Below are 24,161 nucleotides of genomic sequence, written 5' to 3'. Positions count from 1 at the left end.
CCGGCAGTTTGGATGGCAGCTTCAAGGCTCCTCCACCCTCGATGGATCCGGAGTCTCGGAATCCAATTTGTTGGCTTATCTTTTGCCCCCTTTGTTAGGGCGGATATATAAGGAACTGTACGCTGTTTCTCAGACGTACAGCTTTTCGTGTTGAAAACTATACGAACCGCCAAGATGGCCTCTCCAGTTCCCCGAGGCCTCCGCCAGGTCCTCCAGAAGTCTCCCTCGGACGTTGTAATCCTTTCTTCGCTCCGTACGCCTGTGACTCGTGCGAAGAAAGGCGGCTTCAAGGATGCATACCCGGAAGAGCTTCTCGCCAACGTGCTCCGCGCAACCCTCCAGGCAAACCCGAAACTTGACCCAGCCCTGATCGATGACGTCTGTATTGGCTCCGTACTGCAAGAGCTCGGCGGCGCGAAAGCAGGTCGGATGGCCCAGATCCATGCAGGCTTCCCTCATTCTGTCCCATTTCACACGATCAACAGGCAATGCTCCTCTGGTTTGGCGGCAATCACCAGCATCGCCAATGGAATCCGTGCCGGAGCAATTAATGTTGGCATTGGTGGAGGGATGGAGTCTATGACCCGGAATTACGAATCGCGTGCCATTCCCACCGTTCTCTGGCCTAGCCTGAAGGATTCTCCTTCTCAGGACTCCAGGGATTGCATCATGCCTATGGGCATCACCTCCGAGAATGTTGCCTCCCGATACGGCATCCTTCGGGCAGACCAGGATGCTTTAGCCGTTGAGTCACACAAAAAGGCTGCAGCTGCACAAAATGCTGGCCTATTCGATTCCGAAATCGTTCCAGTGAGAACCCTCACCTTCGATCCCGAGAACCCTGAAGCAGCCCCGAAAGAAATCACGGTCACAAAAGATGACGGCGTTCGTCACGATATCTCAGTTGAGAAGATGGCCAACTTGAAGCCGGCTTTCTCTGCGACAGGCTCAAGCACTGCAGGAAACAGCTCGCAAGTTAGCGATGGGGCTGCTGCTACTCTACTGATGCGTCGATCTACTGCCATAGAACTCGGGCTGACATCGTCTATCAAGGCTCGATGGGTTGGCACCGCGGTTGCTGGCTGTGCACCAGACGAGATGGGTGTTGGTCCCGCAGTCGCCATCCCTAAGCTCCTCCAGCTCCTGGATATGGATGTGTCCGATGTCGGAACCTGGGAGATCAATGAGGCTTTTGCATCTCAGGCTCTATACTGCACTCGTAAGCTAGGAATTGATGAAACCAAGGTTAACCCCAAGGGCGGCGCTATTGCCATCGGCCACCCGCTTGGTGCCACCGGTGCTAGACAGCTAGCAACACTGCTTCCTGAACTGGAGCGCACCGGCCAGGAAGTGGGCGTTGTGAGCATGTGCATTGGAACAGGCATGGGAATGGCTGGCATGTTTGTCCGCGAGTAGAGCATATTACTTGTGCATGGATTTAGTTTCTGATGGCCCGAGCCCATTATTTCATGATCTCAGCGTCGACGCATGTATATACATAATTGAGCATACTGTTTTTAAACCCTTGAGCGTGTTGCGTAGAATGCTGGTACTTGTTTACCTTTGAGTTGCCAAGCCGAGTGGTGCCTTGATCACGTGGACAACTCCCTGGAGGATCCACCGTCCAATCTTGAAACTTTTCGAAAACCGGCTGGAGTCTGCAATCCGGTACTGCAACACCGCAGCCATGCGTCCCTCGTTACGGCTGTTGAACTTGGATGTTTCATCCCTTCAAGGTTCTCGGGCTCAATATGTGTGCTCCATCTGCAGACAGGAAGCACGTCCACGCCCGTTGCTTGCCCGCCAATTCCTGCGCAATGCGTCGTCCAACACTACACCACTCACCGAACGAGTGCGTCGAAAGATCTGGGGCACGGACAATCCGCCAGGTCTGAAGGATCCCTATGGAGGAGAAGGAGCTCTAGAGCGGAAATTCAAAAAAGCCCAGTCTGAAGGACAGGGCGAAGCGGCCGAGGAATCAACTCAACCCATTGAGGTTCACCAGGAGGACATTGCCGGTGCGGATACATATGAGCCTGCGACAACATGGGAGGGAATCGACCGCATCGGACATTTGGGAAAGTGGTCGGATCTTCCTTCTTCGGAGGCTGATACATACAACGCGTAGGTTCTTTCTTATAATCGACCCGTTCCTTTTCGCTTCCTTTTGCACGATACTGGGGTGATCTTTCCACTGCCCCTCCTTCGGAATCAACTAATTCAGTATTTAGATTCATGGTGAAGAAAAAACTTACCAAGAATGGCCACCTTTTTCTGGCCGCTCACCAGACCGCAGTTGAACTGTCACTGATGCACGCTCTGAAGATGCCATTGACAAGCATTTGTAACGTTGTGGAGCATGACAAGGCTGTTTTCAAGTTGATTTTGAAGTGCAAGATTCAACCGGTTGCGGCGAATAATTCATGGGATGGGGCTTTAGTCTATCCCAACAAGGAGACACAGGATGCTCTCGTATATGTTTTTAAAGAGATTGGCAGCCAGAGTGTGGCTAAGGATCTGGAGGACTCTCAAAATGATGATCAGGGCATGCAAACGTCCGAGTTTGAATTTTCCTCCCAGGAGGCAACAAGCCAGAGCGTTCCTTTCTTTGGATACACTGATGTCCGTGACAAGGGTTTCTTGGCCCTGCCTTTGAATGACCCTGCTACCAAATTTGCTGTTAGTAATCTTCTCTATCCATTGCATGATTACTGGCCACTGACTCGTCCTCTATAGTTCTTGAAAAGATTCTCCCAGCTGAGCGGTCATTCCTTCCCAGACCCCGCCATCCCCTCAATCTCGACAGTCGAGCAAGTTGTGCGATATATTCAGACTGTCTTAAACCCGAAGCCCAAGAAACTGAGTGACCAGCTCGCGGCTAGTCAACGCCTTCAGAAACTACCAAATGTGAAGGTCTTCACAAAGAGGGTGAAACGATCAGACAGAGACGAGGAGCTGGGTCGGAAGAAGGTGATCGAGGCTGAGCTCCGTGCAAGAGGGCTCCTCGAATAGTCCTCCCATGACTGTCTGAAAAGATTTTGATGTTCTCATTAATAGTTCTTGTAGCATGTTTGAGAGATACATTTGTACTATAGAAATGAAAATTTGTCTGTGCACTTCATTCCATGTTGCTTCAAACATATCTGCTTCCACCTGCCGGTCCATTTCATCTATTCAGATGATACGATAGAACTTTCCGTGAATGAGATATCCTTCCCCGGCCCGAAAATTCAACCTATACGCCTGCAATGCATTACAACAGTAGTAATTTGTCACTTCCTACCCGCGGCAGGAAGACTATATCCTCTAGTCATAAAGTCCGTGTTATCTTTGGTTCCATCCCTGGAGTCTTTTGTGAAAAGACTGTCCAAATTCTCGTTCAAGCCCATCAGTTTTCTTCTCCTCTTCTTTGCGTTCTCTTCTTCTAGTACGCGAGCAGTCAGCATGGCTGTTGCCGCATGCTTAATCCCATTTGATGAACCAGGAGTGGGAGTTGAAGTGCTACTTCGCCTCGTCACTGTGCTATACTCTTTTTGCGCGCGACACAATGACGTGCCGTTGGACCCTTCGGCAGTGGCGGCAGGTTCAGCCGAATCACCATTGCCGTGCTTCTTGCGCTTCTTGGAGCCGGGAGCCTTCTTCAGGGAATGGGTAAGCCCTTGATCAGACAGCTTCTGCGACCGAGCTGTAAGCCGCTGCTTGTCAGAATCCCTTGTTGGCAGAATTGGGATGACGTTGTCCTCTGTGTAGGTCTCGTTACACTGGGGCACTGGATCAGCTATGAAACTACTCCAGCGGAAACAACAATGACACTGGATCAATCATACCTGTAAGCATTTATCATCCTTAATTTGGCGAATAGCTTCCTCGGAAAAAACATGCCCGCAAGGGACGAGGTAGACCGACTTGACACTCGCACCCAGCTGCTTGGCCGTAACCGGGCAAATCCACCCTTCCCGTTTCCCGTGCTTGGTGGATGGGTGTCCGCTGCGCTCTGTATCAATTTCGAAATGTAGCTCAACAACATCTCTGAGTCCCTTTACTCGACCGCCCAGAGTCTCCTCGCAGTCGACTTTCGAGCTGATACCATTGGTTTCGTCGCCCGGAAGGAGATATTTTAAGATTGCGTCTTTATTGTACAGATTGCCGCCGGAATCCGAAACGACAGGCCGCATCAACGGCTTATGCGACAGCGGACAAGTGGTCCAGAAATGTTCTTGAAGTTCGCGCTGAGCTTCCTTCACTTGCGTCGCACTAGGATTCCGCGCCGCTTCTCGGACCAGCTCGCGGCGAGTGGGAATACTGTCAAAGGATAGGAGATCTGTCAGCTAGAAGAGAAAGAGAGAGGGGGAAAAAAAAAGGAGGCTTATTTTCGATCATTACCTTCCACCATCATTACCCATCTTGGCTCTGAATTCTCACCGATACGATACCCCCTTTGGATTGTATTGAAGCTGTTCTGTTGCCACTTGAAGAACAGATGAAGGCACAGGCTGACTAAGCCACGCGATCGGCACTAACTAAATGGGTGGACTGGTGCCTTAGGACGTATCAACCAGCTGGCCAGAAGCTCTCGCCGCACTCACATTCCAGTTGCACGTCGGCGCTGGCATTGACTACCAAGCTCAATGCTGCCATCATGATACTTTATCGAGGATCGCTCTTCTTTGCGGGCCTAGCCGTATGCTCGACGGTTGTGGCTGCTACGGGCGATAGTTCGACGCGGCCTCGGGGAGTTGGCCCTGAATGTGAGTCTTTCTAGGAGCCCACCTATGCGCTTCGGCTTAATATAGTTACATGTTGTTCACATCGGGACCCTCTGTCCATGTTTTGATTTTGATTTTGTACGCATTTAGCTCTAGAGTCTGACAAACTAACGTGCTCTACCCTACGTTGATCCAGTCGCCAAGTTCTACAAGAACGCCACAACTTTCACTTGTATCTCCCACCCGGCCATTCAGATCCCCTTCTCTTCAGTGAATGATGACTTCTGTGACTGCCCTGATGGGAGTGATGAACCAGGGACCTCTGCCTGCTCTCACCTTTCTCGCAATTCCCCTTTGACGGTGGCTGATCGTCCGGGGAATAGTGAGCTCGAACTCGCATCATCGTTGCCCGGTTTCTACTGCAAAAACAAGGGCCATAAGCCATCTTATGTTCATTTCCAACGTGTCAATGATGGTATTTGTGACTATGAGTTGTGCTGCGATGGCAGCGACGAGTGGGCTCATGTGGGAGGCACCAAATGTGAAGATAGGTGCAAGGCGATAGGCAAGGAGTGGCGGAAGAAGGAGGAAAAGCGACAGAAATCTATGACCACGGCATTGAAGCGGAAAAGAGATCTGCTTGTGGATGCCAGCAGGCAGCAACAGGAGGTCGAGGATCATATCAAGAGAATTGAGGCTGAACTCCAGGGTGAAGAGATAAAAGCGAAACACCTAGAGGCTGACCTTGAAAGGATCGAGAAAGAGGAAAGGAGTAAAGTGGTCCGGGGCAAGAAGACAAGCAAAGTGAATGTCCTCGTAGAGTTGGCCAAAGGCCGAGTCGAGGAGCTCCGCAATGCACTGGGCCAGGTCCGCAAAGAGAGGGATGAGGTTCGTTCTCGAGTCAAGGAGCTGGAGGAAATTCTGTCCAAATTCAAAGTCGAATACAACCCCAACTTCAATGACGAGGGTGTCAAACGCGCCGTGCGTAGCTGGGAGGACTATGCGGTTCGCGGAACCACAGATAGTCTTGACAACAGTGCCCGTGACCAAGACCTGGATGAGCTCGTGAAACCCGACAACGACCAGACAGGCATCAATTGGGAACAATGGGGAAATGAAGATGATACGTGTGAAGCCGCTACAGGTAGGTACTTTCCGTTTGTGTGGATGAGCCTTGAGTAACGAGGGTTGCAGTCTATAAACTCGCGGCTTACCTCCCACCTTCTCTGGTCGCCTTCATTGAGGATAAAGCAGTGTCCATTCGAGGGTTCCTTGAAGACAACGGGATCCTAGCCAAGAGCACTGAGGGTTCTCACTCAGAGTCTAAAGCGGTGGCCGAGGCCCGCGATGTCTTCACCGCGGCTCAGAAAACGGTCGAGGACCTGCAGTCACAACTGAGGGATCACCAATCCGACCTCAAAACGGACTACGGTACAGCCTCGGTCTTCCGTGCGCTGAAGGGAGTCTGCATCTCTAAGGACGCGGGCGAGTACACGTATGAGCACTGCTTCCTGGACCAGACGAAGCAGAAGCAGAAAAAGGGCGGATCTTCCGTGCGCATGGGCTCGTTCACGCGCATCGGGACCATTACTGTCGACGAACTCACCGAGGCCGGCGAGATCATAGCGGTGCAAAGAACATCCCTGGAGTATGCCAATGGACAAACCTGCTGGAATGGCCCGGCCCGATCCACGACCGTAATCTTGGAATGTGGGGAGGAGAATGAGATTCTGAAGATCGCCGAAGACGAGAAATGTGTGTATTCCATGGTTGTGACCAGTCCGGCCGTGTGTCCCGGCGGCGAGGAAGAAGGTAATGGGGCGCCGCGAGGCAAGGACGAGCTGTGACGGTGAGCCTACCCACCTGTTATAGTACACAATCCATATAGCAAGGTCTTCTATTATATTGCATACACCAGCCTTTGGTTTTGTCCCTATTCTTGAATCAGTGTACATGTCCGGTTACACAGCTACACGTCATGTAAGTGACATGATGAACCCTACTTGCAGGAAGAAGAGAGGGGGGGAAAATAGTATTTAAATTGGCATTCCTGTGCCACGTCGTATCACCATACAAAGCACATTCCCAGTTCTGTATCCCAACCATTAATCAGAATAACTGCCATGCAAACAACACGTCATCTGGCCTATCCCCGCCGAAAGTAATAATAAAAACAAAACAAACAGCACCAAGTCTTTCTCAACAACAGGAAACTGGTTGGGTCACTCGAGAAGAGGAAGGTTTAGTGCTGGAGCCCGCGAGACAACAGTCAGTGTCATATTCATGAACGAACAACATTGTCGAAGTCTCATGGAGCTTTGGATTCGAGCTTACCTTGCAGCTGCTGCAGGAGCACGAGTTGCAGTCGCCGGAGCAGCAGTTGCACGAGCAGGGAGACATGATGATTGATGGGGAGGAAACTGCGTTCTTTGCGAAGTATATATATGTATATGTATATGTATGGTTGGTAGTCTATCTAGTAGATGGTCGACGGAGGAATCCGATTCTGAGGAGTAAAGGAGTCAAGCTACCAGATGGGGAGGAGGGGTTTTATAGAAAGAAACCTGAACTACTTTTCTGAGTCAGTCATTCGCAGCTGTCTGGTGATCAGCCCATGAAGACGTAGAGGGGGGGAAGAAGTGGGGAGATAGAAGAGAGAGAAAGATATGATTTGCTTTTGATTAGCCATTCAAACGGAAAGGCCTCTTCTCTCTCATCGTCCCACTCTCCTGATTCGTTTTTTCTTTCTTTGTTTTCCCGGATGCCGATCCAGTCTCCGTCCAATTTGGGGGATGTCTCCATTAAGGCACACCACGACGCCTGAAGATGGGACACAACACAACACGACACGTTGGAGGAGGAGTGGGGGGAAAGGTTGGAAGTGAGGCTGCCAGTAGATGATTGATTGATAGTGGCTGATGCGTTGGGTTCCGGCTCTTTCCTATTTCATTGCCCCTCTCTTTATCTCTCTCTATAGAGTATAGAGATCTTGTAAACAATGGATGGCATATGCCATTCTACCGGATGAACATGCAAGATGTCATCTTATCAATAGACTGGAATCCCGGTCGACAGTTTGCCCTTATTTTTATTCACAGTATTCGCGTTACCATTCTATGATTTCATTATTCGCAGAGTTACGCAACAGTCTCTCCCCACGGAAACTCAAAAACAACGAAAGCATTTGGCGACTCCCGATCCACCCGCGAATACCGCAAAAAAAAAAAAAAAAAAAAAAAAAAAAAAAAAAAAAAGAGAGAGAGTTTCGGCCCAAGTGGAACTATGGAAACAAAGTTTATGTCTTCTCTCGTGGATGTCCCTCCTTCCTGCCCATCGTACGATCCACGCGGAGAGGAAATGCGATGGAACTCGATTCTACTTCGGAGTATTCACCCGGAGATGTCTACAGGCTTTACTGGCTTTGTAACCCTGTATGGTCCTACACTATATCCTGTAGAAAGGGAAGATACTCTCTAGGATCTACCCGAGTCAGGGAAATAGAGAGATGGATTCAAAAGTGCTATTTGGTCATAGATTTATGGGAAAGAAATAGTCTCGCCACGTCCCCCTCTCATAGGCATAGTATTGCACCGACATTATTTCTAACACAGTTAGTGGACATGCACAAGAGAAAAGAGAGAGGTGGGGAAGAAACGCAGATACGTACAGGGCACTTGCATTGTCCGGCAGGGCACTGGCAAGAGGCGCCACAGCTACAACTGTGGTCGGAACCTGAGAAAAGACGTCAATGCGATTGATTGATGGATGGATGGATGCTGACCAGTCGAGGTTGGCGATGAGAAACCCCGCCATAACCCCGCCTTAGGGTCTCTCTAGGGGGGAAGGGGGTAAACAATGCATAAACAGAGCCATTGAATCGGAGAGAGGTGAGGGGATCACTTACCCATGATGATGAGTGTGGAAGGACTTGAAGAGTCGATGGGAAATTAAATCAAATCGTGGAGTGTTTTGAGGATGATAATTGACAAGCAATCGAGAGTGTGAGGGAGAAGAAGAATCGAAATGGTGGGGGAAGAGATCGATGGAAGCCGTATTTATATCAGGCGCTAGTAGTCTCTCAGCCCCGATGATTAAGTGGAATTCTTGTCATTCTACCGTTTCTCATCTTTTCTTATTCTTCTTCCTTTCTTTTACTTTTTGTCCCGTTAACTTTCGGAACCCCATTAGCTAACGGCGGTAAATGTTTTCATTCAATTGATGATTTCAGCATTGTCGAACAGCCAACACCTCTTGTCTCTCCGTTGCTTTCCTGGCCTCTTTTCTTGCCATTTTTTATTTATTACCATGAGTGAGATATATTCTCCTTGGATTTCACCCCATTCCTACCAAGTAGTCTGACTATGGCTTGGGTCGACACCTGTACAACTACCCCGCGTAGAATCCCTGCGTCTCTACAAACCCGCTCATTGCCACGGGGCGTAATACCAACACCATTGGCGAATACTTAGACCCCCCGGAAGACGGGGGTTGAGGTCACAAGAGGGTTAGGAGATGGCTCGTCGCATCGCCTGCCTATGTAGGGAGGTCGTGCAGGAGGTCGATTTGGGTCCATCCAACAAACTGTCAACTCTCCATCTGTGTCACTGCACCGCGTGTCGTGTCATCTCGGGGGAGCTGGCTTCCTCATATTATCCTCTGCGGACTCCACCCCAGGGTTGTGATGCCCTCCGCGAATACCACCATTCCCCCGTATATAAATCGCTACTTCTGCAAAAGGTGCGGGGCCCATGTCTTTGCTTGTCAAAAGCACTCAGAACAGTATTTCGTCGCCGCTGGCCTGTGGGAAGAAAACGCACCGCTCATCAAGACGATCCAGCATTCGCAGCCGCTCCAGACTCAAGATGGCCTGGCTCCCCTTCTGCCCGCTGAATCAGGAAAAGCGTCATCTCTATGCTACCTGCATGCCGGCCTGAGCGATGAACCGCCCTCTCCCGGCGAGGAGACGCGCGAGGAAGGGGTTATGAATGGCCGCGAATTACCGGCGCGATGCCATAGTGAATGGATTGAATTCTACGTCACGTTGCCGAATCCCAGCTCCACGGAGCCCTCTTCCCCGTGGCCAGGCCTGCTGGTACCCTACCATTCAAGCCCATCCGAGAACACGGCCGACGTGAAATGGTGGTTGCAAGATCAGAACACAAAGTATCTGGCTGGCGCCTGTGTCTGCCAATCATGTCGCCTGGGCAGTGGGTTCCCAATCCAATCCTGGGCATTTATCCCCAAGTCGAACCTGCTGAATGCGGACCCATCCCCTCTGGCGTTCGGCGCGGGCACAATACAGCAATATGAAAACCCACCGGGCGTTTACCGAGGGTTCTGCAACTGTGTGGTGCAACGGCTTTCTGGCATTGTGAAGCAAGGGCCCTCCTGATAGATGTAAGCGTGGGTCTATTTCGGGCCAAAAGCGGCGCTCAAGCGGAGGACTGGTTAGAATGGCATAAGGGACCGTAAGTTTCTCAGAGATGGCAACGGACTGGGAGTTCATCCAGCAGTTGGAAGCTGGGTTAGAAGCCTGTGGGAGTCGATCCCTGGGTAAACTTGTATGTTCGGACCCTACTGCTCCGAGCTAGTCCATTAGACCCTGCATGTTCTGAGTAAGTCTTACTGTCTATATCTATAAAGAAGAATTAGAAGATGTCAGAATATACGATACATATGATCCTACGAAGTTGGAACTTGCTAAACGATTTATGCACATTATTCGTATTAGTCATAATGTTCATATTCTTCGTATTGACAGAAGATGCCTGTATTTACCGCCTTCCGTAAACAGATACCCGCCAACAACAAAAAACGGGAGGAAAAAAAAGCATCGGGTATTCAATTTTGATTCTTTTTCTTCCAACCCGATGGTATAAACGCTAGTCACTCACATTTGTTCTTTACTTTGTTTTGCTGTGGCCCCTTGCAATGCCGCCGCCGGCCTTTGAATTTCAAGGCAATGACCGCCGGTCACATCACCACCACCACCACCACCACCACCCTAGACATGAATTCACCTTTCGTTATGCGCGACCCTCAACAGCGGATCGGCCGCTCTTGAGAAATAAGCGAGAGTCCACCCCAGAGCTGCTGATGGCCGAGGGCACGATCGAAGAAAAACCTACATTGAAGTTCGCATCCCTGGAAACCCTCAGCGACAGCGAAGAAGCCGATATGGATGTTTCGGATGATGGGGATGAGAATGGTGACCACGACGAAGCTTCCCACCCTCGGAAGAAGCGCGCGTTGGAAACCAACAACAGCAACGCGACCCGGACGCCTGCACCAGCACCTGTGCCAAAATGGTCAAACCCGGACCCATACACCGTCCTTCCACCCCCGGACGAGAGTCAGTCCAAGAGGGTGGACGTCGTGAAGTTGATTCGCAAGGCACGGATCGCTGCGAGTGCTTCTCAGCCCACGCAAGCGGATGCAGTGGCTACCAACGAAGACTTCATCTCGCTGGGTGACTTGGTTAACGAAGAACGGTATAAGCCTCCAGAAGATGCACCCGTGGGTCCGAGGCGCCATCTCCAAGGGGGAGACTCTGCCCTGGGAAACCGGAAGAGAACATACGATGATGAGTTGAAGGGAGTTTCTAAGAAGACCGGGAAGCCCCTAAGTAAATATTACGCGGATGGCTCCATTATTGACGAGTGGAGGAGACGTGCCAACGAGACGGGCACGCCATGGCTAAGTCAGATGGAGCCCTCACTGCATTTGGGAACAAGGTTAGTCTTCATGTAAATCTGAACAACTGAATAAGGCGATCATGTTCTGACTAGAAAACGGCAGGCTACATAATGAGATTTTGAGTTTCTACCACTGGGTTAAGCCGGTGCAGTATGAACAAATTGTTCGAGCGGACTTGGTATCGAGGCTTCAGTCTGCATTTCAAAACAGGTATTACGGCGTGCAGCTTCGTGCGTTCGGCTCATTTGCCTCGGGGCTATACCTGCCGACCGCAGATATAGACCTCGTCATGCTTTCCACGAATTTCATGCGCACCGGTATCAGAACGTTTGGCGAGAGGAAAGGCCAGATCTATGCCTTCGCTGCCTTCCTCAAGACACTCGACATCGCGGTCCCTAGTTCGATAGAGACCATTGCCCACGCCCGGGTCCCCATCCTGAAATTTGTGGATAAACTGACGGGACTGAGGGTAGATCTGTCATTCGACAACGACAGTGGACTCGTCGCCAACAACACTTTCCAGCAGTGGAAGTCCGAATACCCTGCCATGCCCGTCATTGTCGCGGTGGTTAAGCAATTCCTACTCCTGCGAGGCCTTAATGAGGTCCCAACGGGTGGACTGGGAGGGTTCTCTATTATCTGTCTCGTCGCGAGTCTTCTACAGCACTTGCCGCATGGCCACATGGCACCGAATTTGGGCAGTATCCTCATGGACTTCTTTGAATTCTACGGCAACAGATTTGATTATGAAAATGTCGGGATACGCATGGACCCGCCTGGATATTTCAACAAGGTGAGTTGGGACTCGTAGCTGTGAAGTCCATTGCATCGACTGACCGAGCATCCGACAGAGAGTTTATAAGGCCCACAAGGGGAAGAACGATGCTCGCCTATCTATTGAGGATCCTAACAACTCGGATAACGATATCTCTGGTGGGACTCGCGAGATTGCCCTGATCTTCCAGTCATTCTCGGACGCATATGAGCTTCTCAAGGAGCGCATGGTTGCCACCGCGCTGTCGGAGGAGAGCCGGGCGAGCATTCTAGAGACCATCATCGCGGCAAATTACGACGAGTATACCGAACAGCGGTGGCAGCTGCGCCAGGTGTTCGAACACCATCCACGATTTGCCGAATACCATCGGCCACCCACGCCTCCGCCTCCGCCGCCAAAAGCCTCTCCTCCAGGCGACCCTGTTCCTCCGCCGCCTCCTCTGCCGACCAACTCTCTGCCCTCGCAAGAACCAAAAGAGAAGTTAACAAAACTGCAAAGAAAGCAACAGGCGTCACGGGACCGTGCCTCCCGCCTGAGACGATTGCGACCCGACATACCCTCCGTTCCAGAGTGCATCAGCAATGCGCAGGCCTTGGAGCTTGGTAACTACAAAACTCAGTCCGAAATGGACAGAGATCTCACGATCAAGGAGAAAGAGTTGGACTCGACGAGCCAAGGTTAAACATTCTCAAGGAAGTCTAATCTCATAAAACCTCATCTCCTTTAAATCACCATGATATTTATGATCCTGGGAACAGAAAGAGTCTCCTTGTACCATATCGCTTATGTCTGTGTTTTCGATGTTTTTTATTTGGTCTTGCAGCAGATACCCATTGAGATTTTGTGGAGCGCATAGGGTGTTTTTTTTTGTTTTGTTATGGAGAAGCTGTTTACCTGTCAAGCATTTGGGCTGACTCGGCTGATTTGCGGATATGGTGTTCTATATGGCCTCTGTGGTTTATTTCGTGTCTTTCTTCCGATTTCTGCCATCACTGACAACAACACAGGGCTGAGTCGTCAAGTAGCGTCCGGAATACAGACGAGAGTTATAACTGGGTTTGTTCCTGTTTATGCTCGTCGACCGACTGACGTCCCAGGTACTCGGGCTGGGTCAAGCCCTTTCACGCAAGTAGCAGATAAGGCGAATAATCACAGACTCACCTTTGTTCATCTTATTAGCTGGCGGTCGCTAGTTGAAAGAATCAGACCATACAATTAGAAGCAAATCGAATGGCAAAGAAGATCTGGAGACAGTTGAGTTTCCATTTCGTTCCAGAACGTTTCCTTTCCACCTCTTTCTCACCAAGGAAGCGCTACATGCGATTGTTTGGAGAGGATGACTTCGGATTGGAATGCAAAGTGGGAGAGTTCTCATATCGTCACCAGGGTAGGTAGGGTAGGTAGCTCCTCACCCTCTTCTTTCTCCAGGTCCGCTAGCCTATATGTATGTACATAGGACATGAAATAAACAGTAGGAGCACCAACTCTAGAATGGGATCACATGCACGGTCTACCTATTTACAAAATTGGTTTATGTATGTCATAGAGTAAGGCCCGAAAAAAGAGGCCAACGCTTTCCAGTCGTATCGTCATCATAAATAATGAATCATCAGCGGGATACCAGAAACCAATCCGAATCTATAACGCGATCTCTGAGGGCTCTGTATCTGTCTCCCGGGGGATCTTCGTGTCCACGGCATCCAAGGGAGGAGTGATCATGGAGTCATTCTGAATATCCTGCTGCAATGCGGCCAGGTGGTCGGCGGGCAGAGCATTGACGAAATCTGGACCGGGACTGGGCCATGTATAATCCACCCATTGGGGGCCTAGGATGGACTGAATCTGCTGGGTGAGGGCGAGGATGTGACTCCGTCGATTCCGGGACCAGGCACGATCGGTGACAATGCCCTCGGAGGGCGTCAGCACAGCAGGCGGTGCATTTGCCGGGGGGGGCATCAAGGTGGATGGCTTCTCCTCTTCATCGTCATCGTCGTCATTGTTGTCGTCTTCGTCACAATTCTCCAGCCCATCGAGGATACTGTGCCACACGCGCAGGGATTCATTCAGTTCGTCGACGTTGCTAACGCCCATGACGCTAACACCCAGCCGGTGCCCGGTGCCCAAGTTCAGGACGGAGAGGAACCCGGGGTCAACGTCCGGGGAACGGGCAAGAGGCGGACCCAGAGCGCCGACTGGGGCGCCATCACGGAGCCAGGACTCGAGGGCGAAACGGATAGCCACGACCTCGAGCTTCTCGCCCTGGGTATCGGTCCAGTCACTGGCACGGCGGATAGCCTCGCGCAGGGCATCGGGAGCAGGGTGGAAATCGCCCATGCTACCAATGGGGACGCCCTTGCGACGCAGTAGACCCATTCCTAGCGGCGAGGCATTAGGGACGACGTCGACGCCGGCGGCGCGCAGACGCGGCAGGGCGTGGGACCTCAGCCGGGTGTTCTGCAGGGTGAAGTTGGCGTAGGACATGACGATGTCGAGAGGTTCGCCCGTCTCGCGCAGGATCAGCTCCGCCAGGTCGCACAGCACATGGACAGGGTATCCAGAGATTCCCACGTAACGCACGCAGCCGTCGGAGTCGCGGAGACGGCGCAGTTCGCGCACGGCGGCCAATACCTCGGCGGGTGTCACGAACTCGACATCGTGACAGTAGACAACGTCCAGATAGTCGGTGTGCAGACGACGGAGACTGCGTCGCACGCTCTGTCTCACCCATTGCGGTGTGTAGTCGAAGGCACCGGCGGCGATGCGACCGACCTTGGTGAGCAGTTGGTAGGAGTGGCGGGGGTATCGCGACCGCACGAACTCGGTGTTCAGCGCGCGACCCAGGAGTTCTTCAGCTGGGCCATAGTAGGGAGAAGTGTCGAAGGCGCGAATGCCATAGGAAAGGGCACGGTGGACGAGCTCGGTGGTGGGCAGGACATAGGGATCGGGGTTGTACTGCGAGTTGAAGGTGGCGGTGCCCAAGATAAGAGGCGGCAGCGTGGCCGACAGCGGAGACATTGTATTTATCTATATTATAGATATATATATAGATATACATAAATATATAAATATATGGATATATGAATGTAGGTACTCTGTAATATTGAGATAGATATTGGATGTGAAAATTCTAAGCGAAAGTTCCGCTCGGATAACGGAACTAACCGCGGCCGGTTTACAACTTGATTGAACATCTATATTTATTGTACATGGAATAATACAGCCAACCTTATATCTTTAATATGCAGGAGCGGAGAATCAGTCCGGGAGTACAGTCTCTCCCATCGTATACACAAGGCCAACGACTGGAACATTCGAAGGAAACGAAGAAGGGATCCACCAGCGATGAGAATAACAAAAAGAAATCTAGGTTCTCCCCCAAATCTGGATATTAGAATCACCAGTAACGCCATGCTATGCTGTCGAAAAAAAAATAAAAAATAAATAAAAACGACACGAAGTGGTCGGGGTCAAATGGGATCCTGAAGTCGATAGACATCGGTCGGATGGGTGTCTCTTCACCCCTGGGAGAAAGTCATGTCGACATCGACGCGGACATATAGACGAGGAGAACATTCGATATATTCGATCGATCACCGGTCCTTGTACACCTTCGGCTTCCAACCCTCCTGTAATTCCTTGTCCTGAGCAGCCTTTCGCTCGGCTTGCCGGATTTCCATCTCTATCCGTTCGCGGGCCCGAAGAATCTTGCTTTGAAGGTAGAAGCTCCCTCCCTTTGTAGGATCGTTGAGATCAAACAGCTTTTTGAACCGTTCCATTACCAGCTCCACATTGGTCTCCCCACCCTGGGGCGGTTTCACGTTGAGAATCTTGCATGCCTCGTCTAGGGTCAATCCCGACGATGTAAAGGTCCCCGACGTTCCATTGCCCTTGGACCCTTTATGCTTGGAGGCTACAGATGCCTGTTTGTAGGCCTCTGCAAATGCTCGACCGAAGACTCGGGCACCCGTAATGACAACTTGAGTGACGATGCGATGGGCCTGTGAGGAGTTTTCAGTCAATATTTGTCCGAGACTACTTGGTTTTTTTCATTTTTTCCTTCCAGGGTCATGGGAAAGAACGACTCGCACTTACCATATCGGCGAAAATTGTGAGCTCCAACAGGTGGTGATCGGAATGGGAAGCAAGCAAGCAAAAACAAGAACCTGAGGCAAGATCAAAACGGTTGGGGAGGAAAAATTTCGGTGGCATATTTAATCCGGTCCGATCAGTGCCTAGTACTGTACGTACCGTACGTACGTGTACTATACACAATGATAGTACCATACTTATCTACGGAGTACAGACAGTGTCACATGTCCCGAGCAAAAAGCTTCATCTCGTCCGCGGGTCTTTTGCTGCTTTTCTTCTCTCCCCGCAGACGATCGCTCTGGTTAGGTCCCGAAGTTGCATCTCGGCGCTTCCTATATCCTAGACTCTTTTTTTTTTTTAACCTTTTGCTTTCTTTTTTGTAACCATACTGAGTGTCCCTCTTTTCCCTTTTTCCTTCTCCTTTCCCCTCACCGCCCGCAATGACCCTGGGATTGGACGTTTATGACGCCTCTGTTGGATGGCAGCACTCGGTATGTCAACTCATCAAAACATTTCCCTCCCAATAAATCATTCTTAGAGAAAAAAGGTCCTGGGACCTTCTGTTTCCTCCCCCCTTCGATGCTGATGCTCTGATAGACGATATTCCGTGGATAGATTCCATGGCTGCTTCAACTTATTCGCAGGACCATGCTGATTCTCAGCCTCCGACGGTCGCTGCGTTTTCTCCCACCACCATCTCCGGCTCGTCCTTGACGTCCAAACAACGTTCCAGCATCATCGTCCACCGTAAATCTCCCTTGTTGGTGGCTACTCCCCCGCCCGTCACCCGAGCGTTGGCCTACTCTCATCCGTTCATCTTGCCGTTGAATAAACTGGTGGGCTTGTTGACATGGACCAGTGGTGATTCATGGCAGAGCTTCCTCCTCGTAGCAGGGTTCTGGGCACTCGTCTTGTATGGTGACGCCATCGTCCTCTGGGCAGGTCCGCCCCTGGTGGTGACAGCCCTGATCCTGGGCATGTACTGGAGACGCTACTCCCCCCTATCCACCAGAGCCTTCTCGGGGGAGAAACCGGGCCATCAAAGGGCCACATCTGATGGGTCCATCCACCATCACGACAGCCTCGACGAAATTGTCGAAACCATGCGGACCTTCACCACGCGGTGTAATATCCTGTTGGAACCCCTCGTGGAGCTTACTGATTTCCTGTCCACCCAACGGACGGCGACCTCGGCTACCACAAGACCGGCCCTTACCACTCTCTTCTTTCGCATCCTCTTTGTGACCCCCATCTGGGTGGCCTTGACGCTGCCTCCCTTATGTCTGATCACTACTCGCCGTGTCATCTTGATCCTTGGCACCGTCATCCTTACTTATCATTCCCGCCCAGCCAGGGTGTCGCGCGTCATTCTCTGGAGGTCATTGACGATCCGCCGTATATTTTCCATGATCACAGGCCTATCGTTTGCGCTGAATGTGAGTAAGGCGCCGGCGCCCCGGACGCAAAGTCATGGTCATACAGTGAACATCGCCACCCGGCGGCGAGGAGACGACTCTGGTGTCCGTTTTACCTTCATCATATACGAAAATCAACGCCGATGGCTGGGGATCGGTTGGACCTACTCCCTGTTTCCCTCCGAGCGCACTGCATGGACGGATGAACACCTGAACCAGGTTCCCCCAAGAGATGAGTTTGAGCTGCCGGAAGTACAAAGCGGCAGCGCCATGTGGCGCTGGGTGGATGGTAGTGAGTGGCGCATCGAAGGCGCCGACGATTCGAGCGGGAAAGCGGATGCCAAAGCCTCCGATGGTGGAGGCTGGATTTACTACGATAATAAGGTGAGCTATCAATATGGTTCAACAGGTCTACGAAGCGCTCGTTTGTAGTACTGTGGCCTAACTGCGGCAATGAAATCATAGTGGAACGATGGTCGCCGTGGCCAAGATGGATGGGACCGATATACTCGGCGGAGAAAGTGGTGCCGTGATGCCGAGCTGGTGGAACTCCCGTTAGCCTCGGCAGATCGGTCGGCAGGGGCAGCGTCCGGCTTAACACAAGCTTTGGAGCAGCAGAAACAAAAGGAATCAGGCGCAGTTGACGCTTCATCAGTCGATACCGATTCCCAGAGTCTCGCCCCGTCGAGTTCCTCAAAAGCACGGAGACGACGTTGGTTTGGGGGTCCGAAGAGTGTAAGCGACAAAGCCAGCAGCATCTCCACTGCACCAGCAGCCTCCAACAATAACTCCTCCGTAGATCTTGGAAAATTAGCGTCGTCCCCGAGTTACAACTCCCCCGGGAGAAGCACCTCCAAACCGATTAGCATTCCATCTTCTCAAAAACCGTCCAGCTACTCCCAGAGCTCTAGCACCAGCTATGGCCGAGACCGGAGCACGCACGGCAGTGCCGCACCGAGTGACAGTGCGAGCCTCCGAGACAAAGAAATTGCACATGCGCAAGATCACCTGGATCATTGGGGTGCTCGAGCCGCAGGAGGCACCGAACGAGCGGAGCGGGAAATGGGGTTAGGTGACGAGGTCAACATGGGATTAAGTTAATTTCTTCATAGGGAACCATAAGTCAATCATGAACCTTGATTGTTATTGTTATTTTTGTCTGCTTCCATCCCGACGGGGACAGACCGCCGTCTGCGTAGGACGACTACCACCCTGGCGATAACAAAAGCCAAACTTATATATGTACAGCAAATTATAAACATACAAACCGAACCTCTATGTATACAGTATCCCAGTAGTCACTTCGTCACTGCGAGCCAATTCTTAGGCTAGTATCAAACCCCAGTTTAATCGCTCCAATACATCCAGCCAATGCGTCTCCTCCCCCTCCCAGAGAATATGTAACAATTCTTTGGCTCGTTTAACATTCCCAATCCCGAAGTTCACTTCCAGTTTGGACAGTGATCTGATGACGAGATCCCTGGAAGCAGGACTACCAGTCTCACAGCCCGTGATGAAGAGAGGAAAGGTGAGAGCAGAGTATTCACAGTGTTGGTCAAGCGAGACGGATTTAATCCGCTCCAGTAAGCATTCCAGGGCATCCCCCTTCGACAGGGTAATCAAGGATGGCCAGAGTGAGGCCAGGTTCTGCGAAGTGAACTTTCGACTCATCTTGTCCAGAGTGGTGTGCAGAAAAATGTACGCAGCGTCACGGAAACACTCTGCCACTAAGCGGAGACGAAGCAGAGTAGACTCTGTTATCCCCTTTGGTGCGGCGTATTTTGTTACCGTAGGGGTCCAATCACGCAGAGACATATCTCTGACAGATGACATTTAGCTTTCCCACGCTGCTGGGGGATTTTTGTGTTCCAAGGGTTGTACTCACATGGCGTGAATCTCCAAACCCAGTGCAACTGGGTCACAGCTTAGAAGAGGTAGGTCTGCAATCCTGGCACACGTCTTAATAAGCTCTTCAGTATACCCGACGTAGGTGTCGAGCTTGGAGATATTGACGGTTTCGGCAGCAGAGATAGCGGTAAACTGCCGGCGACTGGTGATTTTGGCCATGTTATGCGCATACAAGAAACTATAGGGACCGACTGTCAGCTTTCATCCGAGCTCCGAAGGGGGTTCCAAGGGAATTTTTCGTACAGTCCCCAGAGAAACTCGGTCATGTCTTCGTCGAACGAGGCAAACCCGCCACGGGAGATTACCAGCCTCTCCAAGGCGTCCAGATGCATTTCCCACTGCTTCACGCTTCCACGCACAATTTCGTATTTGCAGAGCAAGGCTACAGCGAGGATGGTCTCTTCGGGGTAGCCTCTGCCGGAAGCTGCAGATAGTATTGAGCGCAGCCCGCTCATGGTTTGGATATAGTAATTGGTTGCAGCGGTTTGGGCATCTAAGCTATTGTGAGTACGGTTTGCGAGGTGGACCGCCGAGACAGCACACAGGGCATTCATCACAAGGGGAGAAGAACAGGCACGAGGGATAAGCAAAGACCGTAACGGGTTTTCATCACTCTCCAAATTCACCATAAGTTTCGAGCCTTGTACCATGTGGTATTGGAGATAGTGTGCTTCGAGATGGGACAGGTGAGTGATGTTGCTACTAGGCTTCAGAGGAACCACTTCCAGATGATCGATACGTGCAGCATCCGATCCATCGTTGGTCGTCCGACTCAAATTCCTGGTTTTAGCATCAAAGGGGCGATCCTCCTTGCCATCCGCATTCAATGACGACGAAGACGGAACACATGAAGGAGGATAACCAGAGAAGTCTGGACAGGGAGAAGTCCGGCCCGCTGGGGGCCCGGAAGAGCAAGGAGAGGCACTGAGCCTTTGCCGCTTTGGTGGCATAGATTGTTGGAAGACTTGTGCTGATGGGTTGAGAGGTTTTGCCCACATCGAGCCATAGCCTTCACAGGCCATTCCCAACCGCACACAGTTGCTGCAGCTACATCCGGAACAGTCAGAGGGCTTGGCAGGGGATCACCGGGGGGTAGGAAGTATATCATTTACCTGGGTTTCGTTTCATCGCATCGTTTTCGTCGTCTCTTGCAGGTGAGGCAGCCAGAGCGAGTCCATTTCGCACCCGCTCTTCTAGATCTTTTGGTGGTGACTTGGACCTGGCCTCCTTGAGAAGCATCAAAAGTAGTGGTCGTAGAAGTATAATGGGTCATGTTGAGGGAATATAAAAAGCATCTAAGACTAGAGGGACCATAGTACTATACTATACGAACTAGTAGTGGGGTATCGATAGTCCGTTGCGGGCGTTCTTCTCCGCTTATCTCTGTAGTAGTTAGTTCCTTTTGGGCAAGCGTAACCCGTAGGGCGCCGTCATGGAGGTTTAGGATGATTCATAGACCGGACAGAGTGGGGATTGAAGGAAATTAAACAAGTGCCAACCCTCTGTATGTAAATGAATCAATCAGAACACATTCCACCGCTTACCCTGGCAAGTCACGGGGCGCCGTGGGGCGAGAGGTGAGTGGCGCTATGCCGAACAAGGAATTGGCAGGAGATCGTGGCCGGTGCTCAGGTGACCTTGGCGTCGGATTACTTAATTGCCAAGACCAGGACAAGATTCCGGATGCCCCACTCGGTAAGACTAGTCCCAATAAGGCATGTCCAGCCTGATCATGTGGGGAACTATCTCCAATTCCATACTATCTCTCTCTCTAATACCCTTACTCCGGAATATCACCTTATCTTCAGCGGATCGAGATGGGATCAGCTCTCTATATAAAGGGCCCTCGGGCCGTCCTCCAGGATGGCCCTTCAATCTTTCTTCCCCTGGCCGCTTTTCAGTCTCTATCCTCGTCCCTTACAGCCCGATTGATTTCTATACTTCATTCTTTCTCACACCATGCCCCTCCACCCATTCGATCCCGTCACGCCAGACGAGATCAGGTTCGCGGCGCGGCTCCTAGGGGCGGCTTTCCCAGGGGTAGAACTGCGGTACAATAGAATTGATACCACTGAGCCCGTCAAGAATGAAGTACTACCATATATCGAGGCTGAACGGCTGAGAAAGCCTTTGCCTCCCAAACCAGCCCGTCTTCTGTATTCGTACTTCCACCGTCTTGACAATGGCGTTTGCTGCAAGGCATTGATCAATGCCGACAAGAAATCAATTATCTATGTGAAGGAATTGCCAGAAGGGGTGCAGGTGAGTATCTATGCCTTTTCATTTTCCCCTTTCCCGTCCGGTCCCACTCACCGTGAATCTTCTCCGTAGCCACCAATGGATGTCGATGAATTGGCCGAGATTGAACAGATCTGCATGGAGACCCCAGAAGTCCTAGCTGAGATTGAGAAACTCAATCTACCGCCTGGCATGTCTGTTTGTAATGACCCTTGGATGTACGGTACCGATGACCCCAGTGAGAAGCGCCGGCTCTTCCAGTGCTTCATGTACATGGTTGAGGTGGACCACCCGGAAAATAATCATTATTCGCTACCGTGCAAGTTTTGCCCGGTGTTCGACGGTGCCACAAAGAAGTTGGTCCGCATGGATTTTCTTCCAGGGGGTGCAGATACCGCTACCACCGAGACCCAGCCCTGGAAGCCTGTTAAAACAATCCAATACGCACATGATCTTCTGGACGAGCCACTCCGACAGGATTTGAAACCATACATTGTTCAACAACCGGAAGGCCCCTCGTTCTCCGTGGACGGCAACTCGATCTACTGGCAGAAGTGGCGATTCCGTGTCGGATTCAATAACCGCGAGGGTCTTGTCATCCACAACGTGACATATGACAATCGTAATGTTTTCTATCGCCTCTCGGTCTCGGAGATGACGGTTCCCTATGGAGGTATGTGCTTCACTACAGGGTGTGATGTATCCCATACTAATTTATGTCGTGGCTATAGACCCTCGAGCCCCTTATCACCGCAAACAGGCCTTTGACGTTGGGGATGTCGGTTTTGGCCTCAATGCCAACCAGCTGTCGTTGGGATGTGACTGCCTCGGTCACATCAAGTACTTCGATGGTTATAGGGCAGACGCCAAGGGAAACCCAGTCCTGTTGAAGAACGTTATTTGTGTGCACGAACAAGACAATGGCCTCCAATATAAGCATACAAATTATCGGACAGGAACTGCTAGCGTTTCTCGCAACCGGCAGCTCGTTCTTCAGATGATCTGCACAGTCGCCAACTACGAGTACATCTTTGCCTACATTTTTGACCAGGCAGCCAATATTGAACTTGAAGTCCGGGCGACTGGAATTCTATCAACAGTCCCCTTTGACAATGACAACGGAGAAAAAGTCCTCTGGGGTACCAATGTTGGCCCTGGAGTGATGGCGCCCTACCACCAGCATATGTTCTCCGTGCGGATCGACCCCGCCATTGATGGCTTCAAGAACACCATTTACTACGAGGATAGTGTGCCGCTTCCTGAGGATGAAAACAATCCCTACCTTGTCGGGTACACAACGGAGCAGACGGTCATTCGCAAGTCCGGTAGTGCAAACCTCGACGTAAACCGCCACCGTGTCTTCAAAATCCGCAATGACAATGTCATCAACCCCATCACATACAAGCCAATCTCATACAAACTTGTGGCGGTACCCAGCCAGATGCTCCTCCTGAGTAAGAATGCAATTGGTTACCGCCGGGCCGAGTTCGCCAGCAAACCTATTTGGGTGACCAAGTACCAGGACGATGAACTATTCGCCGCTGGCGAGTTTACAAACCAGAGCACGCGTGCCCATGGCGTTGAAACCTGGGTGCAAAGGAATGACCCTACGGAGAACGAAGATGTGGTCCTGTGGCACTGTGAGTATACCCCCCGAAACCATGAGAAATCCGCGACGAAACTAACGGATCCTACCAGCATTTGGCCTGACGCACAATCCCCGGATCGAGGATTTCCCTGTCATGCCGATGGAGAGGATTAGCCTCATGTTACGACCAGATGGCTTCTTCACAAAGAATCCGGCCCTGGATGTGCCTCCGTCGACACAGTCTTTCAACAAATCCACCCTGCACACAGAAGCCGCCAGCGCTGCCTCATGCTGCTCTAGCGCTGGGGGCAGCAAAGCCAAGCTCTACAAGCGCGTTGATTAGAGGCTATCTTACTGGATTGGCCGACGTATCGAAAATTTTGATGTTAAGCACATGTTACATACAGCATATCTTTCATTTATTGTATATATATAGTCTTGGTCCTGCATGTATCACAGGACCTCTAACAATTGGACTCGCAATCCTTGCCCGAGAATCTGAAAAACCGCCAGCCATAAGCTGCTATCAGATTGTCTATCTCTCATTAATACACGTCACCTGCTTAAGGTCACCGTCCCTGGTCCTAGATGAACAAGAGTGGTATATAAACCAGGAGCATTGAACATAAGCAATACCAAGGACTTGCTTCCGCTCTACCCTCTCATACTCCTCCCCAATAACTAAGATTGTTCTTGCCCCTTCCCCCGTTTTAACATTGCTTCCCCCATTCTCGTACATCGCTCGT

At 51.2% G+C, this 24,161-nt stretch overlaps 11 protein-coding genes across 11 annotated transcripts; 7 read left to right on the top strand and 4 right to left on the bottom strand.

Moving 5' to 3' along the window:
* Positions 1-174: 174 nt before the first annotated feature.
* Positions 175-1,416, top strand: ATNIH1004_011074 (thiolase family protein; the record flags this gene model as incomplete). Its single annotated transcript, XM_033575640.1, has 1 exon — positions 175-1,416. The coding sequence occupies one exon, from the start codon at positions 175-177 to the stop codon at positions 1,414-1,416; it is 1,242 nt and encodes a 413-aa protein (XP_033421495.1).
* Positions 1,417-1,687: 271 nt separating this feature from the next.
* Positions 1,688-3,012, top strand: ATNIH1004_011073 (mitochondrial 54S ribosomal mL50 protein; the record flags this gene model as incomplete). Its single annotated transcript, XM_033575639.1, has 3 exons — positions 1,688-2,124; positions 2,232-2,679; positions 2,737-3,012. The coding sequence occupies 3 exons, from the start codon at positions 1,688-1,690 to the stop codon at positions 3,010-3,012; spliced, it is 1,161 nt and encodes a 386-aa protein (XP_033421494.1).
* A 260-nt stretch (positions 3,013-3,272) lies between these two features.
* On the bottom strand, positions 3,273-4,403 carry ATNIH1004_011072 (uncharacterized protein; the record flags this gene model as incomplete). Its single annotated transcript, XM_033575638.1, has 3 exons — positions 3,273-3,761; positions 3,828-4,302; positions 4,384-4,403. 3 exons carry the CDS (start codon positions 4,401-4,403, stop codon positions 3,273-3,275), a joined length of 984 nt encoding a protein of 327 aa, XP_033421493.1.
* Positions 4,404-4,639: 236 nt separating this feature from the next.
* Positions 4,640-6,553, top strand: ATNIH1004_011071 (putative protein kinase C substrate; the record flags this gene model as incomplete). The annotated part of the gene is made up of 3 exons (XM_033575637.1): positions 4,640-4,748; positions 4,903-5,850; positions 5,901-6,553. 3 exons carry the CDS (start codon positions 4,640-4,642, stop codon positions 6,551-6,553), a joined length of 1,710 nt encoding a protein of 569 aa, XP_033421492.1.
* A 2,834-nt stretch (positions 6,554-9,387) lies between these two features.
* ATNIH1004_011070 (uncharacterized protein) lies at positions 9,388-10,098 on the top strand (the record flags this gene model as incomplete). The annotated part of the gene is made up of 1 exon (XM_033575636.1): positions 9,388-10,098. The coding sequence occupies one exon, from the start codon at positions 9,388-9,390 to the stop codon at positions 10,096-10,098; it is 711 nt and encodes a 236-aa protein (XP_033421491.1).
* Positions 10,099-10,637: 539 nt separating this feature from the next.
* Positions 10,638-12,859, top strand: ATNIH1004_011069 (putative topoisomerase family protein TRF4; the record flags this gene model as incomplete). Its single annotated transcript, XM_033575635.1, has 3 exons — positions 10,638-11,440; positions 11,505-12,195; positions 12,254-12,859. 3 exons carry the CDS (start codon positions 10,638-10,640, stop codon positions 12,857-12,859), a joined length of 2,100 nt encoding a protein of 699 aa, XP_033421490.1.
* Positions 12,860-13,815: 956 nt separating this feature from the next.
* ATNIH1004_011068 (D-arabinose 1-dehydrogenase (NAD(P)(+)) ARA2) lies at positions 13,816-15,192 on the bottom strand (the record flags this gene model as incomplete). Its single annotated transcript, XM_033575634.1, has 1 exon — positions 13,816-15,192. One exon carries the CDS (start codon positions 15,190-15,192, stop codon positions 13,816-13,818), a length of 1,377 nt encoding a protein of 458 aa, XP_033421489.1.
* A 575-nt stretch (positions 15,193-15,767) lies between these two features.
* Positions 15,768-16,272, bottom strand: PAM16 (import motor complex subunit PAM16; the record flags this gene model as incomplete). The annotated part of the gene is made up of 2 exons (XM_033575633.1): positions 15,768-16,175; positions 16,270-16,272. The coding sequence occupies 2 exons, from the start codon at positions 16,270-16,272 to the stop codon at positions 15,768-15,770; spliced, it is 411 nt and encodes a 136-aa protein (XP_033421488.1).
* Positions 16,273-16,706: 434 nt separating this feature from the next.
* Positions 16,707-18,782, top strand: PEX30 (PEX28-32 family peroxisomal membrane protein; the record flags this gene model as incomplete). Its single annotated transcript, XM_033575632.1, has 3 exons — positions 16,707-16,757; positions 16,929-18,065; positions 18,147-18,782. 3 exons carry the CDS (start codon positions 16,707-16,709, stop codon positions 18,780-18,782), a joined length of 1,824 nt encoding a protein of 607 aa, XP_033421487.1.
* A 222-nt stretch (positions 18,783-19,004) lies between these two features.
* On the bottom strand, positions 19,005-20,828 carry ATNIH1004_011065 (fungal specific transcription factor domain-containing protein; the record flags this gene model as incomplete). Its single annotated transcript, XM_033575631.1, has 4 exons — positions 19,005-19,500; positions 19,567-19,767; positions 19,833-20,460; positions 20,702-20,828. The coding sequence occupies 4 exons, from the start codon at positions 20,826-20,828 to the stop codon at positions 19,005-19,007; spliced, it is 1,452 nt and encodes a 483-aa protein (XP_033421486.1).
* A 720-nt stretch (positions 20,829-21,548) lies between these two features.
* On the top strand, positions 21,549-23,758 carry ATNIH1004_011064 (amine oxidase; the record flags this gene model as incomplete). Its single annotated transcript, XM_033575630.1, has 4 exons — positions 21,549-21,851; positions 21,921-22,500; positions 22,559-23,467; positions 23,526-23,758. The coding sequence occupies 4 exons, from the start codon at positions 21,549-21,551 to the stop codon at positions 23,756-23,758; spliced, it is 2,025 nt and encodes a 674-aa protein (XP_033421485.1).
* Between the last annotated feature and the right edge of the window lie 403 nt (positions 23,759-24,161).

The sequence above is a fragment of the Aspergillus tanneri genome (genome assembly GCF_003426965.1).
Source record: "Aspergillus tanneri strain NIH1004 chromosome Unknown AapTan_8_pilon_pilon_pilon, whole genome shotgun sequence".
In the NCBI taxonomy this organism is placed as follows: domain Eukaryota; kingdom Fungi; phylum Ascomycota; class Eurotiomycetes; order Eurotiales; family Aspergillaceae; genus Aspergillus; species Aspergillus tanneri.
The sequence above is the reverse complement of the archived record's forward strand: the minus strand, read 5'-3'. Positions and strand labels throughout refer to the sequence as shown.